Source organism: Pseudorasbora parva, chromosome 14 (assembly GCF_024679245.1).
Source record: "Pseudorasbora parva isolate DD20220531a chromosome 14, ASM2467924v1, whole genome shotgun sequence".
Classification (NCBI taxonomy): Eukaryota; Metazoa; Chordata; class Actinopteri; order Cypriniformes; family Gobionidae; genus Pseudorasbora; species Pseudorasbora parva.
Genome location: NC_090185.1, coordinates 23,616,554 through 23,631,745, shown reverse-complemented (window position 1 = coordinate 23,631,745; position 15,192 = coordinate 23,616,554). Strand labels below are relative to the sequence as shown.

The window sequence follows — 15,192 nt, the reverse complement described above, 5'->3', positions numbered from 1 at the left end:
GCTTTGAAGCTGTTCAGATGCAGAGCCGTTTTAAATGTCCCTCTCTTACATCAAGGATTAACTGTTAACTTACTATTACGGATATGATGGCTGAATCTCTAACAGACCAAAGGGCACCGGACCAGTCACTCGCTCTGAGACACAAATTAAGAGAACATCTGACGTTGTAGTGAGGTTTCCTTTGAGCTGTCAAAGCAGAAACTAACTCTGGCCAGATGGCAACCACAGAGCTTTACACAAAGGTAGGTGTGTTTAATATTTTAATGCATTTTCTTTTTCTTTTTTGCAGTTTCATTGGATGTCATTATGATTAGATAGATAGATAGATAGATAGATAGATAGATAGATAGATAGATAGATAGATAGATAGATACCTGTAGACAGATAGGTAGATAGATAGATATGTAGACAGACAGATGATAGATACATACATGCATATAGAAAGATACATGTTTTGTGTTGTATGACAGTTTCAGAAAAAACTGGCTGGTGTTAATGTTTAATGGTGCAGCGAGTGTTTTTATGCTGATTGAGGAGAAAGAGTGTCACTAGGGTGGTACAGATAGTCACTCAGGCACATGAGCCAGTTGTATAACGTTCAAAATAGTGAATCAGTTTCCTTGGTATTCATACCTTTTAGACATGATCATACTCAGGTCTATAGACTGCAGTGTGCAATCTTGCTCCTAGAAGGCCACCTTCCTGCACACTTTAGCTCCGACACACCTGGCTCAGAGTTTCTAATCCTGAAGGCCCTTGATTAGCTGGTTCAGGTGTGTGTTTGGGATCAGCTCAACTCTCTCGGAAACGCATTGTACCAATTTGTGTTTGAAAAGCAGTGTAATGTCAACCAGTCTACTTCAGTTTCATCCGGTTTCACTTGAAATGTGAGCACAAGTGTTTATGATCTGATTTTACTAACGGCTAAGTTGATCAGAATTAGGCCTAGTACAATCAAGACATTTAAAGGGTGTTCACCTAAAGGTGAAATTTTTATATATATATATATATATATATATATATATATATATATATATATATATATATATATATATATATATATATATATATATATATATATATAAAAGCCGTGTGAATTTTATAATGGATGGATACATTTTTTTGGGCTTCAATGCTAATGCTGCCATTGTATGTTTGGAAGATAGAGCCAGGACATTTTTTAAATATAACTCCAGTTGTATTTGTCTGAAAGAAGATTGCCATATACACCTAGGATGACTTGAGGGTAAGTAAATCATGATGGGGTAATATATACCTTTTTTTTTTTCTTTTTTCTTTAACAGTCTATGGGTAATTCTAATGTTTTGGGTGAAAGTTTTTATAAATGTGCATTAGAAAAACAACTTGTATGCATCTTGAGATACAACAATGGCACTGACATATTTTAAGATAACTTTGTTTTCTACACCTCAAAAATGCATTTTACTCTGTACCTTGTCTGTGAAACCGGTCAGGAACGTTATCACGAAAACTTCTATAATGGGCTTTTATTTTCATTTTCTTCATTAAGCACATGAGCAATACAATACAGTAAAACAATATAAAAACAAACACACAACTTCATTTCATTTAAAATGTGTGGAAGCCAATAGCCCCGAGGGTGTTTGAGTCCCGGCTCGGGGACCTTTCCTTTCCCGTTCCCCTTTCTTTTCCTCTTCGCTTTCTGTCAGTTGTCTATACTGTCTATCCTATCTAATTTAAGGCTAAAACATCAAAAAATAAATGTATGAAATGTCAAAATCTGCCATACTCTAATGTGAGCCTGCCATACGTTGCAGTATAACAGCACAAAGAGTGCTATAACTGAAACACTTTTTGGTTTCAAATGACTGACTGTTTTTTTCCTGACACACACTGTTGATTATGCTTTGTATGAATATGTATTTATGTTTCTGTTGCCTCTCAGGGTGCATGTGTGTGGGTGCCAGACCCAGAAGCTGTGTGGGTGTCTGCACAGCTGCTTCAAGACTACCATCCTGGAGACCAACAGATCTTAATCCAATTCAGTGATGGCAGAGTAAGACAAAAACACACATATGATGCTGGAATCAAACCACGAGGCCTGCAGAATATGCATGTTCTGACCTCTGAAAAATAAAATGTGTCCAAACACTTTCTCACTTTCTAAACAAAATGTTTTCCCTAATTTTGAGCAGTACAAACATTAATTAACAACTAATTAACCAAGACAAACTGCTTTGTTTTATTTATATAGTTACAAACGATAGGCTGTGTGTGCGTGTGTATGTATATATAATATATATAATAATTGATATGTATGTGCATATATAGGAGTATTATATATGTATATGTGTTTTTGTTTTTTTGGAGGAGATGGAGTATCCAGTGTTGCCTCCCACAGGTCTCCCTCCGCTAGGTAACCCTGATATTTTGGAGGGGGAGAATGACCTCACAGCTCTAACCTTCCTCCATGAGCCTGCCGTACTTCACAACTTGCGAGTGCGCTTTCTTGACTACAGTAGCATTTACACCTACTGTGGTGAGTTAAATTCAACAGTAAACAGTGGCAAGTTTTTATATACATCACCCATTAACCTCCATTTTACTGGGTGTAAAGTTCAAGGTACTGACATTTAAATAGCATTACTCATTGTTATATTGGCTACTGTAAAGAATTTTTACCAAGCACTGAGTTTTTTGACATAAATTAAGTAAAGATAGTGATGGCTTTGTATGTTTTTAAAGTGCATTAATTTAATTTTGTAGATACGTTAATCTCATTCAGACAACGGTCTCATACTTTAATAGGGATTGTGTTGGTGGCATTAAATCCATATGAACAGTTGCCCATCTACGGAGAGGAGGTGATTGACGCTTACAGTGGCCAGGATATGGCTGACATGGAGCCCCATATTTTTTCTGTGGCTGAAGAGGCGTACTGCACTATGACAAGGTCAAGAGCATGCAAATAACAAGAATAGTTCACTTACAAAAAAGTACCATATATTTGGGACAAAACCTATGGTATTCTTTAAATTACTTTGAAATACCATGCAAATTAATATGTAGATATAAAAGGTACCACGGTCCCAGACAGCAACATAGTGTCAGCTGGTAGGTGTGGAATCCAGCAAATGTGGGCCGGTTCTGGGCCGATACTATGTTGTTGTCTGGAGTATTACCCTTTGATAACATCACTTTACCTTTGTACTACACACCATACAGTAGGGAATTTCATTCTGATTTGTATCACAATACTGTAACCAAAACACATGGTTTTAATAACAATTATATGTGCAGAGAGGAGAAAAACCAGTCCATCATAATCAGTGGAGAATCAGGCTCAGGTAAAACTGTATCTGCTAAGTACACCATGCGTTACTTTGCTGTTGTGGGTGGTGCGGCCCAGCAGACCAGTGTGGAGGAGAAAGTTTTGGCATCCAATCCCATCATGGAGGTAGTAACTTGATTGCTGGCTATTCTGGTAAAGTATGAGGCTGTTTATTAACCATTTAATTCATTTAACTTATCATTTTAATTCTTACAGGCAATTGGCAATGCCAAAACAACCAGAAACGACAACAGCAGCCGTTTTGGAAAGTATATTGAAATAGGATTTGGACGTAAAGGGGATATAATTGGGGCAAACATGAGGACCTACTTGTTGGAGAAATCAAGAGTTGTTTTCCAGGTGGCTGCTTGTTATATAGTGAATAAATATCTCATGATTCAGCGATCAAGTTTGGTTATTGAGATGCATTGTTTGGTGATTCATGAACAGGCAGCTCAAGAGAGGAACTACCACATCTTCTACCAGCTTTGTGCTTCCAGGGATTTGCCAGAGTTGAGGACACTCAAACTTGGTGAGGCCTAAATTGATGTCACTCAAGCATACACATGTGATTTTTGGTTATGTTCTTCAATCACCATGTGTTGCTGTACCTCACTAGATTCTGCAGAGAACTTCCATTACACCAACCAAGGACAAGATGTGCACATTCCAGGCACAGATGATGTTGTCGAGCTGGAGCGGACAAGAAATGCCTTTACTATACTTGGTAAGTTGAAACACATCCATGTGTTCCTTCAGTGCTACGTGATGAACTTGAAATTGTGGTTCACTCCTGCAGGAGTGCAACCGGACCAGCAGATGGAGATGTTTCGTATACTGGCAGCTATTCTTCATCTGGGGAATGTCAACATACAAGCCAGTGGTCGTGGTGGGGACCGCAGCTACATTAATGTACAAACACCATTTCCAAAGATTGACTTTCAAATAAAAATTTGAAGAACCGTTTGTTGCCTGTATAGATAAATGCTGTCCTCGCTAATTTTCTAACAAGTCGTGGGTGATAATATGGACATTTCTAATTCACCAAACTGGCAGGCCGATGACCATTCCTTGGCTGTCTTTGCCAAGCTTTTGGGAGTGGAAGGTGCTCAGATGGCCCAATGGCTCTGTCACAGGAGACTGGCGGTGGGTGGGGAGATGCTTGTGAAGCCCATTACGGGCCAGCAGGCTAATGAAGCACGGGATGCTCTGGCTAAGCATGTGTACGAGCAACTATTCACATGGACGGTGCATAGACTCAACTCATCCTTACGAGCACACCGGGAACAGCCCAAATCTTTCATAGGAGTTCTTGATATCTATGGGTAAGAGTTATTTTTGTCTGTAATAATCAATAATATCACAAAAATGTACATGTAGGATTGCGTTGTCAATCTTTTTCCTTTAATCGTTTCTAGGTTTGAGACTTTTGACAGGAATAGCTTTGAGCAATTCTGTATTAACTACGCCAATGAGAAACTCCAACAGCAGTTTAACAGGGTAGGTTTCCAGATGTCTGGACTTATGTTGGTGCCTTGTTGATGAGTCTTTTAATATTTTTGTGACTTCCTGCTTAAAGCATTGCTCCACACTAGTGGACTGCACACTACACTGTACAAGTGCCTATTTTTGGTTACTTTGAGTTTTTCAGAACTTGACTAGCCATCAATTGACTCAACTTTATTCATCAAGTTAAAGTATGTGGTACGCCTTTGTCAGCACGTGTTTCAGTTGGAGCAAGAGGAGTATCTGCGAGAGGAACTTCCCTGGAACCGTATCGAGTTCAGCGATAACCAGCCATGCATTGCTCTCATCGAAGGCCAGCTGGGACTACTTGATCTTCTGGATGAGGAATGCAGAGTGAGGAAACTACACGTTGTAATAACTACATAGTGTCGGCCCAGATCCGGGCCACATCTGGTACATGAGGATTCAACGAGTACCGGATCTGGGACAACACTTTGTAAGCTTATGTACCCAAAGTGTAAAACCCTTCTTGCTCTGTTCTAGATGCCGAAAGGCTCCGATGAGAACTGGGCTCGGAAGGTTTACGATCAGCACCTGAACCACAGCCCTTACTTTCGTAAACCGCGCATGTCCAACTCTGCCTTCGTCATTGTGCATTTTGCTGATTTGGTTAGAAAACCTCTACTGAGAATATTTTTGCAAATGGTGCCTCAAAACATTTCAATGATAATATTACTGGGTTGTTGTTTTTTTGCATTAGGTTCAGTACGAGTGTGATGGCTTTTTAGACAAGAACCGAGACACTGTGTTTGAGGAGCCCATCAATATACTGAGAGCTAGCCAGGTATTGTGTGTCAGCCAATAATTGGCTTTTAAAATATTTAGTTTTGTACTTACTCTGCCTCCTCACAACTCTCTGTACCCTTCCCAGTCAGAACTAGTTGCAGAGTTGTTCCAGAAGGAGTCAGCAGGGGGATCCCTCCCCAACTCCTCTCTTGCAAACGGGAGCGTACGTTCAGGAAAGAGAGCTCACAGAGAGCACAAATTAACTGTGGGCTTTCAGGTGAGCTGCTTTCTGTCTGAAGAAAACTCTTTTCAAATAGTTAACCAGTCATGCTCAAATCCATCTAAATCCCTTAAGGTGTTCTCTCCCAGACAGCAACACCGTGTTGCTGTCTAGGGACTCTAGGTTTGAGATTTCAAACATTTTTTGCATATTCTGTCTTTGTGTGTTTAGTTTCGTCAATCCCTGCACCTTTTGATGGACACCTTGAACAGCACCACCCCGCATTATGTTCGCTGCATAAAGTCCAATGACCTCAAACAGCCCTTTCTGTAAGAAAAATAATATATCCTATGTGTTTATGTATATCAGTGTTTGAGTAACCTTTTCTCAACTCTCCGTATCAGATTTGATCCCAAGCGAGCAGTGCAGCAATTGCGAGCGTGTGGAGTCTTAGAGACCATCCGAATCAGTGCCGCAGGTTACCCCTCCAGGCAAGTACTCAAATAAGTCTGTCAAATAAGAAAAGCATAAGGTCCCTCTTACATCCCGACTCTTTCATCCATACTCCAGGTGGACGTACGAGGAGTTCTTTACCCGCTACCGGGTGTTGCTTCGTGGTTCTGTTTCTGAGGAGGATGTACGGCGTTCCTGCAAGAGTTCCTTGCCCGACCTCATCCCTGATCCAGAGCAGTACTGCTTTGGCAAGACTAAGGTCTTCTTCCGGGCCGGACAAGTTGCAGTACTGGAGAAGCTGAGAGGGGATCGGCTGTGTGCAGCAGGGGTTCTGATCCAAAGCTGGGTGAGAGGATGGCTGCAGCGTAGGCGTTATCAGCGGCTCCGGCGGGCCACCTTCATCCTGCAGCGCTACACCAGAGGAACCCTAGCCCGAAGGTGGGTTAGAGTGTTACCTGGAAAATACACTATGTAGCCTGTTCCCATTCTAGTAGTGTTTGTTTGTGACTCCAATTTTAAAGTATATACTTCATTGTTACCTAACCATTAGGTTGGCGTGGACCATCCGCTATACAAGAGCTGCTTTAATAATCCAGAAAACATACCGCATGCTGGCTGTGCGACAGCTTTATATGACCATCAGAGAGGCCACTATCAAAATCCAGGCCTTCATCAGAGGCACCCGAGCTCGTCGCATTTATAGACAGGTAAAGTGCTTTAAAATGTTTGTTAGTGTGTCTGGGTATAGTTGACAGTTACAGCCTCTTTTGACCCTACACCTACACCTGCAGATGCTAAATGCTGAACAAATAGCCAAAGATTTACTTGATTATTCTAGTCATTTAAGGTCATGGAAACTTGAAATTTTACATTCAGCCAAGACATTTACTTTTAGTAAATTAGTAACGCTTTGTTGTACAAATTTCTTCTCTCTTTAGGTGCTGACAGAGCGAGCGGTGGTGTTTTTGCAGGCGCAGGTGCGAGGCTGGCTGGCCCGGTGCATTTTCAGACGCGTCAGAACCGCAGTGGTGCTCATGCAGTGTTGCGTGCGCAGGCGAGCGGCACGTAAAGAGCTGATGCACCTGCGTGCTGAGGCTCGATCGGTAGAGAAATACAGAGAACTCAATAAAGGCATGGAAGTCAAACTCATGCAGCTGCAGCTCAGAGCCGACCAACAGGTGAGAGGGTGGAAGAAAGCACTGAGCAATTGTCATTTTTATTTTTTCACATTTCAAAAAGACTTGATTTATTCCATGCTTTTAAATTTGACATTTTAATTAAAAAAATCACTTTTTTGTTTAGTTAATACTTGTCATGACGCTAGTAACATTTAAATAGTTAAACAGTGTTCTATATGTTCACTACTGTGAAAAAATGCAATAGTACTTTATGATAGTCAGTGTTTTCAACTGATTTGTTCAAAATGGCTGATTCATTCAGGAACGAAGAAAGTGACTATATGAATGGGTCATTGAATCTCTCAAAAACTCTTAATCATTCAGGAAAAGAATCTGGTGAGAAGAGAGGAAATAGTTCTGCTTTGACACTGTTTGGAATTACTTTCATTGGCAAAATAGAGGTAGAACATCCAATCATTGTATTCGGACTGACTGCAATGATTGGGTCAGAATTTTTCGGTCCTGACTGAGACTTTAACAGAAAATGTATATAAAAAATATAACATTATTAATGTAATATAACATATGTTTATCAGGAGGATGTATGACTGTCCATGCATTGGTAGGCGCAAAGAGTATTATAAAACCGGACAGATAGCCACCCAATGTGAATCGTATGTGCTTTTCCTTTCTCAGGCGAGAGAGAGTGCGTCTCTGAGGGAGGCTCTACAGGCCGAGCGAGAATCTCACAGCTCTGAGCTGGAACAGCTGCGGTCAAGCCTCCTCAAACTCCAGGTCCAACTGCAGGAGACTGCAAACACTGCTCCTTTACTCGCAGACAAACAGCAGGAGGACATGAGGAAAGCTGAGGAGAAGGCCGCCCAAGAGATTCTCCAGCTTACACAGGTGAGAGCCATGTTTCACATACATAGTTAACATCAGCCACAATTTTTTTTTTCTTGCTATAGGTGGTTGGTTTTGTTGTTATTCACCAATTATGTTTTTTTACTTCCTGTTTATTCTAGGAAATCCAAGCTCTCCGAACTGAGAGAGATTCTTTGGAAAAAGAGAGGGACGATTTGGCTATTCGTTTACAGGATCAGGAAAAGGCTCAGGAGGGTAAATGCATTTAATAAATCAATAAAATGGCAGACTGAGGCTCTTTTTAATGTATTTAGATATACACAATAAATATAAACATGATATAATTTGTGTGTAAAAGTAAACATTTGAATAAACTGCATGTTTCAGAGAGCCATCAGCAGTCCGTGGATCAGGCAGATGCATCCGTGCGAGCAGAGCTGGAAGAGGAGAGGAGGAGATACCAGAGTTTACTTAGAGAGTTCACAAGACTAGAGCAAAGATATGACAACCTAAGAGATATGAGCCTCTTCACCGCCAATGAGGTACATCCGAGAGAATTTGTAATGTATATAAAAAAAATTTATGGAATAATCCCAAACAGCAACATAGTATTGGCCCCGATCCGGTGCCTTCATCTTGTGTGCGTGAAATCGACGATCTGGGCCGATACTATGTTGCAGTCTGAGATGATGATGGGCCATTGAGGTGTGCATTATTTTCTAATATTTCAACGGGCCGGAGTCAATAATTCTGCTTATACTACAGTTGCCACATCTCAAGACGTTGTTTAGATGTTGTATTTCAAGACATTGTAGGTTTTTGTCCTTAAAATGCTCTTTGAGAAATTTCATGTAGATTTTAAACCGGTCAACTGTTAGCGGTTTAATAAAGTGGAAGTAATTTGGAGACTACAACACAAAGTGGTAGGCCACGTAAAATCACAGAGTCAATAGCTACAGACCTCCAAACTTCGCATGGCCTTCAGATTAGCTCAAGAACAGTGCGTGCATAGAGAGCTTCATGGAATGGCATTCTATGGCCGAGCAGCTGCATTCAAGCCTGACATCAACAAATGCAATGAAAAACATTGAGTCAGGGTTTGGCAGTTGCCTGGAGAACGGTACTTGCCAAGTGAAAAGTAAACTTTACCACTGAAAGGAACTCTTAATGCTTCAGCATGCCGAGACATTTTACACAGTTTCATGCTCCCAACTTTGTGGGAACAGTTTGGGGATGGCCACTTCCTGTTCCAACATGACTGCGGACCAGTATATAAAACAAGGTCCTAAAAGACACAGATGAGCGAGTTCGGTGTTGAGGAACTTGACTGGCCTACACAGAGTCCTGACCTCAACCCGATAGCTCTAATTTACCTCCGGGATGAATTAGAGCGGAGTCTGCAAGCCAGGTCTTCTCGTCCAACATCAGTGCCTGACCTCATAAATGCACTCTTAGAAGAATGGTCAAAAGTTCCCATAAACACACTCCTAAACCTTGTAGAAAGCCTTCCCAGAAGAGTTGAAGCTGTTATAGCTGCAAAGGGTGGGCCAACTCCATATTAAACCCTACGGATTAAGAATGGGATCTCATTAAAGTTTAAATGCATGTAAAGGCAGGTGTCGTAAAACTTTAGGCAGTATAGTGTATGTAAGAATAAAATAAAATAACCTGACATTATGTATTACAAAATGAATTTAGTAGCTAATAACATTGTTTACTAGTTTTATTTTGTGTTAACATTGTAATTAATCTTAAATGAAAGCAAGACTATATATTTGTGCTTCCTTGCAGCATTCACGTGGACATAGGCGTACAGATTCGACTGTGTCTTTGGAGCCTCTTTCGCCCGTCACCACACCATTCCCGAGCTCGCCCGTCTTCCCTTCACCCGAGGAGGTCAGGAGGATCAGCGTCACGTCACCCACCGACAGGAGACCCTGGAGCCATGAGCAACCTCTGGTCAGACTTTAAATCAAAAATTAAAAGTCTGTTTCTAAAAAAGTAATATATATATTAATAATAAAATTACTATTTAACCACAGAACATCCTAATGGAGGATATGAGCATTGCGAAGGACACAGCCGAGAGGATGAAGGGGGAGGATCTCCGATATGCGTACGATGCTGTACGGGTGGCCAACAAGTCAGTTTCCTTTCACTCGCCTTACGTTCATCAGACTAATACATTGAGGCCTTATAGAGTCTTCGTCGACTCCTTTATTATCACTCAGTTTTACGGTTGCAGGTTTCTAGAGACGCAGTTGTTGTCTCAGAGAGCTCAGTGGGAGCAGGAGATTTCAGCTCTCAGAATGAAACTCCAGCAGGCCCATGACAGAGATATACCTGGAGATCCTGAAATAAATGTACCTGTTCTATCTCAACCAACCTACCATTTATAGTTCTTTGTGCTTTGTTCAGTTGTCATTCTTTGCTTTTTTATGTGTGTATATGAAGGAACTAATGGAGCAGGTGGCGGTTCGAGAGCAGGAATGTGTCCGATTGCGTCGAGAGCTCAAGGAACTGAAACACACCGTGAGCCTCAGGAGAATCCTGTCTTATGCAGGTCTGTGTGGTACAAAACATTTTTTTAAACATCTACACTACACTGAGAAATAACGGTTCAATAAAATGCAACCATTTTGGCTCCTCAAAGAACCTTTAAGCAAGCAGTTCTTGAGCAATTATTTTCACAATTAAGAAACTTTTGAATGTTAAAGGTTCTACATGTAACTATGCCATCATTACTCCTGATGATTTGTTGCTCAAGAAACAAAGTTGTGCTGCTTAATTTTTTTGTGGAAACTGTTTTTTTTTCTTTCAGGTTTACATTATACATTTCTTTACTGTTTGATACATTTATTCTGTGTTTGCTGAATAAAGCATAATTTGCTTTTTAACTCTTTCCCCACCACTGACTGAATTTTCCAGCTTTCCATGTTTTCACTGTTATTTGGTAGGGGGCGTTATTATGTGTTATTATTATCTTCTGAATGAGTGCTGAATCTCCAGATCAAAACACAGGAAAATGAACAGAAACAAGCGATGAAATTATTGCTTATGCACATTGTACTCGTATTGTGCATTGTATTGTATTTTTTTTATGTTTCTTTTTCATGACAATTACCCACATTCAATGGTTGATTAGAATGTATTTAAATGTCTATTTATTGCTCCGGTCTAGCCATAGGTGTGTCTCAGGACACAACATCTCCTGGCCCTCAGAAGAGCCAGACACTCAGCGGACTACTGGAGTGCAGGAAGAGAGATGAGAGCAAGCTGATCAAACACCTTATAACAGGTCAACAACACACACAACAGTTGGTTAACTTTTGAGATGGTTATTCAAGCTGGCTGACAGGATGTCACATTTCTCTGGGACAGATGTGAGGGCGGAGGGAGTTTTGTCGTTGTCCCCTGGACTGGCGGCTCGGGTTCTGTTTCTGTGCATACGCCAAGCGGACTGTAGTGGCGATAAGACACGGGTGAAGGGGCTCTGCGGCTCTGCTGTCAGCGCTATTAAAATGACCATGAAGGTGAACAAAAAACTTTAATTAAACAAGCATTTATATCTTTACATGCCATCAATTTATGCTAATTATCCCTTATTGGCTTATTTCTGGGTTCAATAGAGGTTAAGCTCAATAGACAGTTTTAATGGTGTATAGTGTAATGTTGATTACCATAAAATATTTAGTTTTCTTAAAGAATCAAATATCAAGGTGACGGCGAGGCACTTATGCTGCCTTCACGTGCTATCAGAAATGTCCTACTTCCCACTTCTGAAGTGGTGATTACGAGCTCATCGCATTCAAATTTTGATTTGAGAGGGAGTTCATGTCCAATTTTAACTAGGAAACTAGTATTTATGATCATTCCGATAGCATGTGAAGGCAGCATTAGTAAATGGTATGAAGCTTGTTTCAAACTTGGAATTGCAAGAAAAAAGAGGAAAAGATTTGTGAGCTATAAAGTTGCAGATGATCCCATTATTAGTCCCAAAATAAGCCTCTGTAGTCCCATTTAGCTACATGCTAGCAACCGCCTTTTTCAAGACCCATAACAGCTTAAAATCACGAGTGGGGTAATAATGATATATTTTATGTTATGGAATAAAAACGTTAGTGTTTCGAGCTTGTATTTATCACAGACTTTATTTCTGCCATTTAACCAAAACCAAACTTTGAAAACGATGGAACCTGAAGTGCTAAAATGCTAACTCGATTTCGTGTTTTGGCCTTCTACTTTTTCATACCTGCATTACTCGAAAATTTGAATTGTAAAGCTATTTAAATATTTTTTTACAGTCAATTTATAGTTCACAATATTTTCGTATTCTGACAATTAAGAGTACATTAATTGGTCATATTTGTTAACTGTGATTGTTGTAGAAACACGGCAATGATCTGGACATGACGGCTGTGTGGCTAAAGAACGCTCTCCTGCTCAAAGACCTGCTCAACCAGCACTCTCACCAACAGGTGACAGAACGAAAAACATAATATTAAAATCTAATAATTGGATTGATTAAATATATGAACGTATTCTGTGAAGGATGTAAGGGGCTGCGAGGATCTGGTTCCTCTGGTGACGGACGTGCAGGAGTCCATCCGAGCGCTCAGCGATCTGTGTATTCAGGCCTATCAGCAACTGCTGTCCATCTCTGAGAGCCATCTACAACCTATGATCGGTAAAGACAGAAAGAACCTTCATATAGATCTGTCACTGACCTTGTAGTAATAAATGCTCCTCTCTTAACTCTAGTCCCAGCAATGCTTGAAAGTGAGACCATTCCTGGTCTGGCTGGTTCAGCTGTAAAGCTGGGTGTCGGTCGCAAGCGTGCGGGTTCGGACCCCCGGCTTCCTGCCAGTACAGAGGGGACCACTATGGGAGCAGTCCTGAGGGAACTGTCAGCGGTGCACACAGCCCTGTCCCGTCAGGATCTGCCCTCGGCCCTGCTGGAACAAACCTTCCATCAGCTCATGTACCTGCTGGCCGCCTCCACCCTCAACAGCCTGCTGCTGCGCAAAGACATGTGCTGCTGGAACCGCGGCCTCCAGATCAGGTCAGCACCGCAGTTCTGTTACTTGAACGTCTGCTTGAGTGAGTAGTTGTATTTATATCCGTCTATCGCAGGTATAACGTGAGTTTACTGGAGGAGTGGCTGCGGAGTCGTTCGCTGCAGACAGGGGGTGCTGTGACCACTCTGGAGCCTCTGATACAGGCGGCACAGCTTCTTCAAATGAGCAAGAAGACTGAAGCAGATGGACAAGCCATGGTCCAAACCTGCAACGCATTGTCCAACCAGCAGGTGGCGTGCCTATTACATTTACATGTTGAGACAATTGCATGTTATGCTCTACATTTTGAGCTTGTATTTTGTTTTAAGTTTTATTATATATATATATATATATATATATATATATATATATATATATATATATATATATATATATATATATATATATATATATATATATATATCTATCATATATATAAAATACATAAACATACACATACATACATACACCGATCAGGCATAACATTATGACAGGTGAAGTGACTAACACTTATTATCTATTCATCATGGCTCTTGTTAGTGGGTGGGATATATTAGGCAGCAAGTGAACATGCACGTGTGGAGCGAAGGCTGGCCCATGTGGTCCGATTAAACAGACAAGGTCAAATTGCTGAAGAACTTATTGCTGGTTCTGATAGAAAGGTGTCAGGCCTCCAAATTTCCCAGATCTCAATCCAACCGAGCATCTGTGGGATGTGATTTAACAAAAATGTCCAATCCATGGAAGCCCCACCTTGCAACAGGACTTAAAGGATCTGCTGCTAACATCTTGGTGCCAGATACCACTGCTTACCTTCAGGGGTCTAGTGGAGTCAATGCCTAGATGGGTCAGTGCTGTTTTGGCAGCAAAAAGGGGACCAACACAATATTAGGTCATAATGTTTTGCTTGATTGGTGTCTATAATTTATATATAATTTATCATATTAAATCTTCTCTCAGATTGTGAAGATTTTAAGCCTCTATACACCTCAGAGTGACCTCGAAGAGAGAGTAACGCTGAATTACATCCGTATAGTACAGGTAAGAGTTAAATTGTGAACGTGAGCTCTGTAACAGAATATCATACCAGGGTTTTGTCCAGGAGTGATAATGCTGCTTTTCTGTGGGGTTTCCCAGGGGCTGCTGAAGGGGCGCTCTGAGGGGCAACCTCCACAGCTTCTGATGGATGTCAGACGGGTATTCCCCGTCACGTTCCCTTATCAGCCGCCACCGCAAGTCACCGCCGCCCAGCTCGAAATCCCAGAGTCCCTCAAGATCTCCTTCCTACGCAGAGTTTAAATGTGGGTGTTCCTTTGCCTCCTGAAATGCATTTTTTGTTGCCTTATCAACATCAATTAAAGCCCAAAGCCTTAAAATGATTATAATAATTATAAAATTATTATTATATAAAGCCATCAGATTATCCAGTCCTCCCTCATGTAAAAAAAACAAAACAATAACTAAATTCCCCTTTGAAATAAAATGTTAAAACTTGCGTCAGGCAAAATAAAATAAGTGTCTTGAACCTTCGTTTTTTTTTCTAAATATTTTTAGATTAAACTTAATTTATAATTAATTTCACACATGCGCATGCATACACGAGGATTAATGCAATAATCATACTATATTTCAATAAAATGCACAAGATATTGATGTATTAAATATGCATTGATTAAGTTTTATGTACAAGTATCTTATTTGTACTAATAACAATGGTTAAATGGATATTTAAAAAAAAACTTGTTTTCTATACTTTTACAAATGTCTTTAAAATATTTATGTAATTGTGATACCATTACAGTAGCAATATTTAAAATGAAACATTTTTATAAATGTATAATTATCTGTCTTTCTAAATATTATTAACTTTTCCCCATTTATTTATATAAATAAATAAATAAATATAAGAATATC

At 40.3% G+C, this 15,192-nt stretch overlaps 1 protein-coding gene across 4 annotated transcripts; it reads left to right on the top strand.

The window, feature by feature from the left end:
* The first annotated feature begins 108 nt into the window (after positions 1-108).
* Positions 109-14,666, top strand: si:dkey-110c1.10 (unconventional myosin-Va). Of its 4 annotated transcripts, none has more exons than XM_067415944.1 (36): positions 845-887; positions 1,163-1,246; positions 1,928-2,038; positions 2,353-2,521; positions 2,791-2,935; positions 3,283-3,439; positions 3,530-3,673; positions 3,764-3,845; positions 3,933-4,040; positions 4,113-4,225; positions 4,370-4,638; positions 4,732-4,813; positions 5,033-5,173; positions 5,324-5,449; positions 5,541-5,624; positions 5,712-5,843; positions 6,018-6,115; positions 6,191-6,277; positions 6,357-6,677; positions 6,790-6,946; positions 7,178-7,417; positions 8,054-8,263; positions 8,383-8,476; positions 8,609-8,763; positions 10,013-10,180; positions 10,264-10,364; positions 10,467-10,584; positions 10,676-10,788; positions 11,401-11,519; positions 11,603-11,754; positions 12,610-12,699; positions 12,773-12,908; positions 12,983-13,283; positions 13,355-13,529; positions 14,239-14,319; positions 14,416-14,666. In XM_067415944.1, exons 4-36 carry the CDS (start codon positions 2,356-2,358, stop codon positions 14,575-14,577), a joined length of 4,827 nt encoding a protein of 1,608 aa, XP_067272045.1. In that variant the 5' UTR covers positions 845-887; positions 1,163-1,246; positions 1,928-2,038; positions 2,353-2,355; the 3' UTR covers positions 14,578-14,666. The 4 variants fall into 4 exon arrangements, with proteins under 4 accessions (XP_067272042.1, XP_067272046.1, XP_067272045.1 ...); XM_067415943.1 differs by having other exon boundaries at positions 845-984; positions 1,167-1,246; XM_067415941.1 differs by lacking the exons at positions 845-887; positions 1,163-1,246 and adding an exon at positions 109-242.
* The last annotated feature ends 526 nt before the right edge of the window (positions 14,667-15,192 follow it).

Coding starts and splice junctions, on each gene's coding strand:
- si:dkey-110c1.10 (XM_067415941.1), top strand. CDS start 216: ATGGCAACCACAGAGCTTTACACAAAG. Junction 2,522..2,790: donor TAGCATTTACACCTACTGTG/GTGAGTTAAATT, acceptor ATACTTTAATAG/GGATTGTGTTGGTGGCATTA. Junction 10,585..10,675: donor CTGGAGATCCTGAAATAAAT/GTACCTGTTCTA, acceptor GTGTATATGAAG/GAACTAATGGAGCAGGTGGC.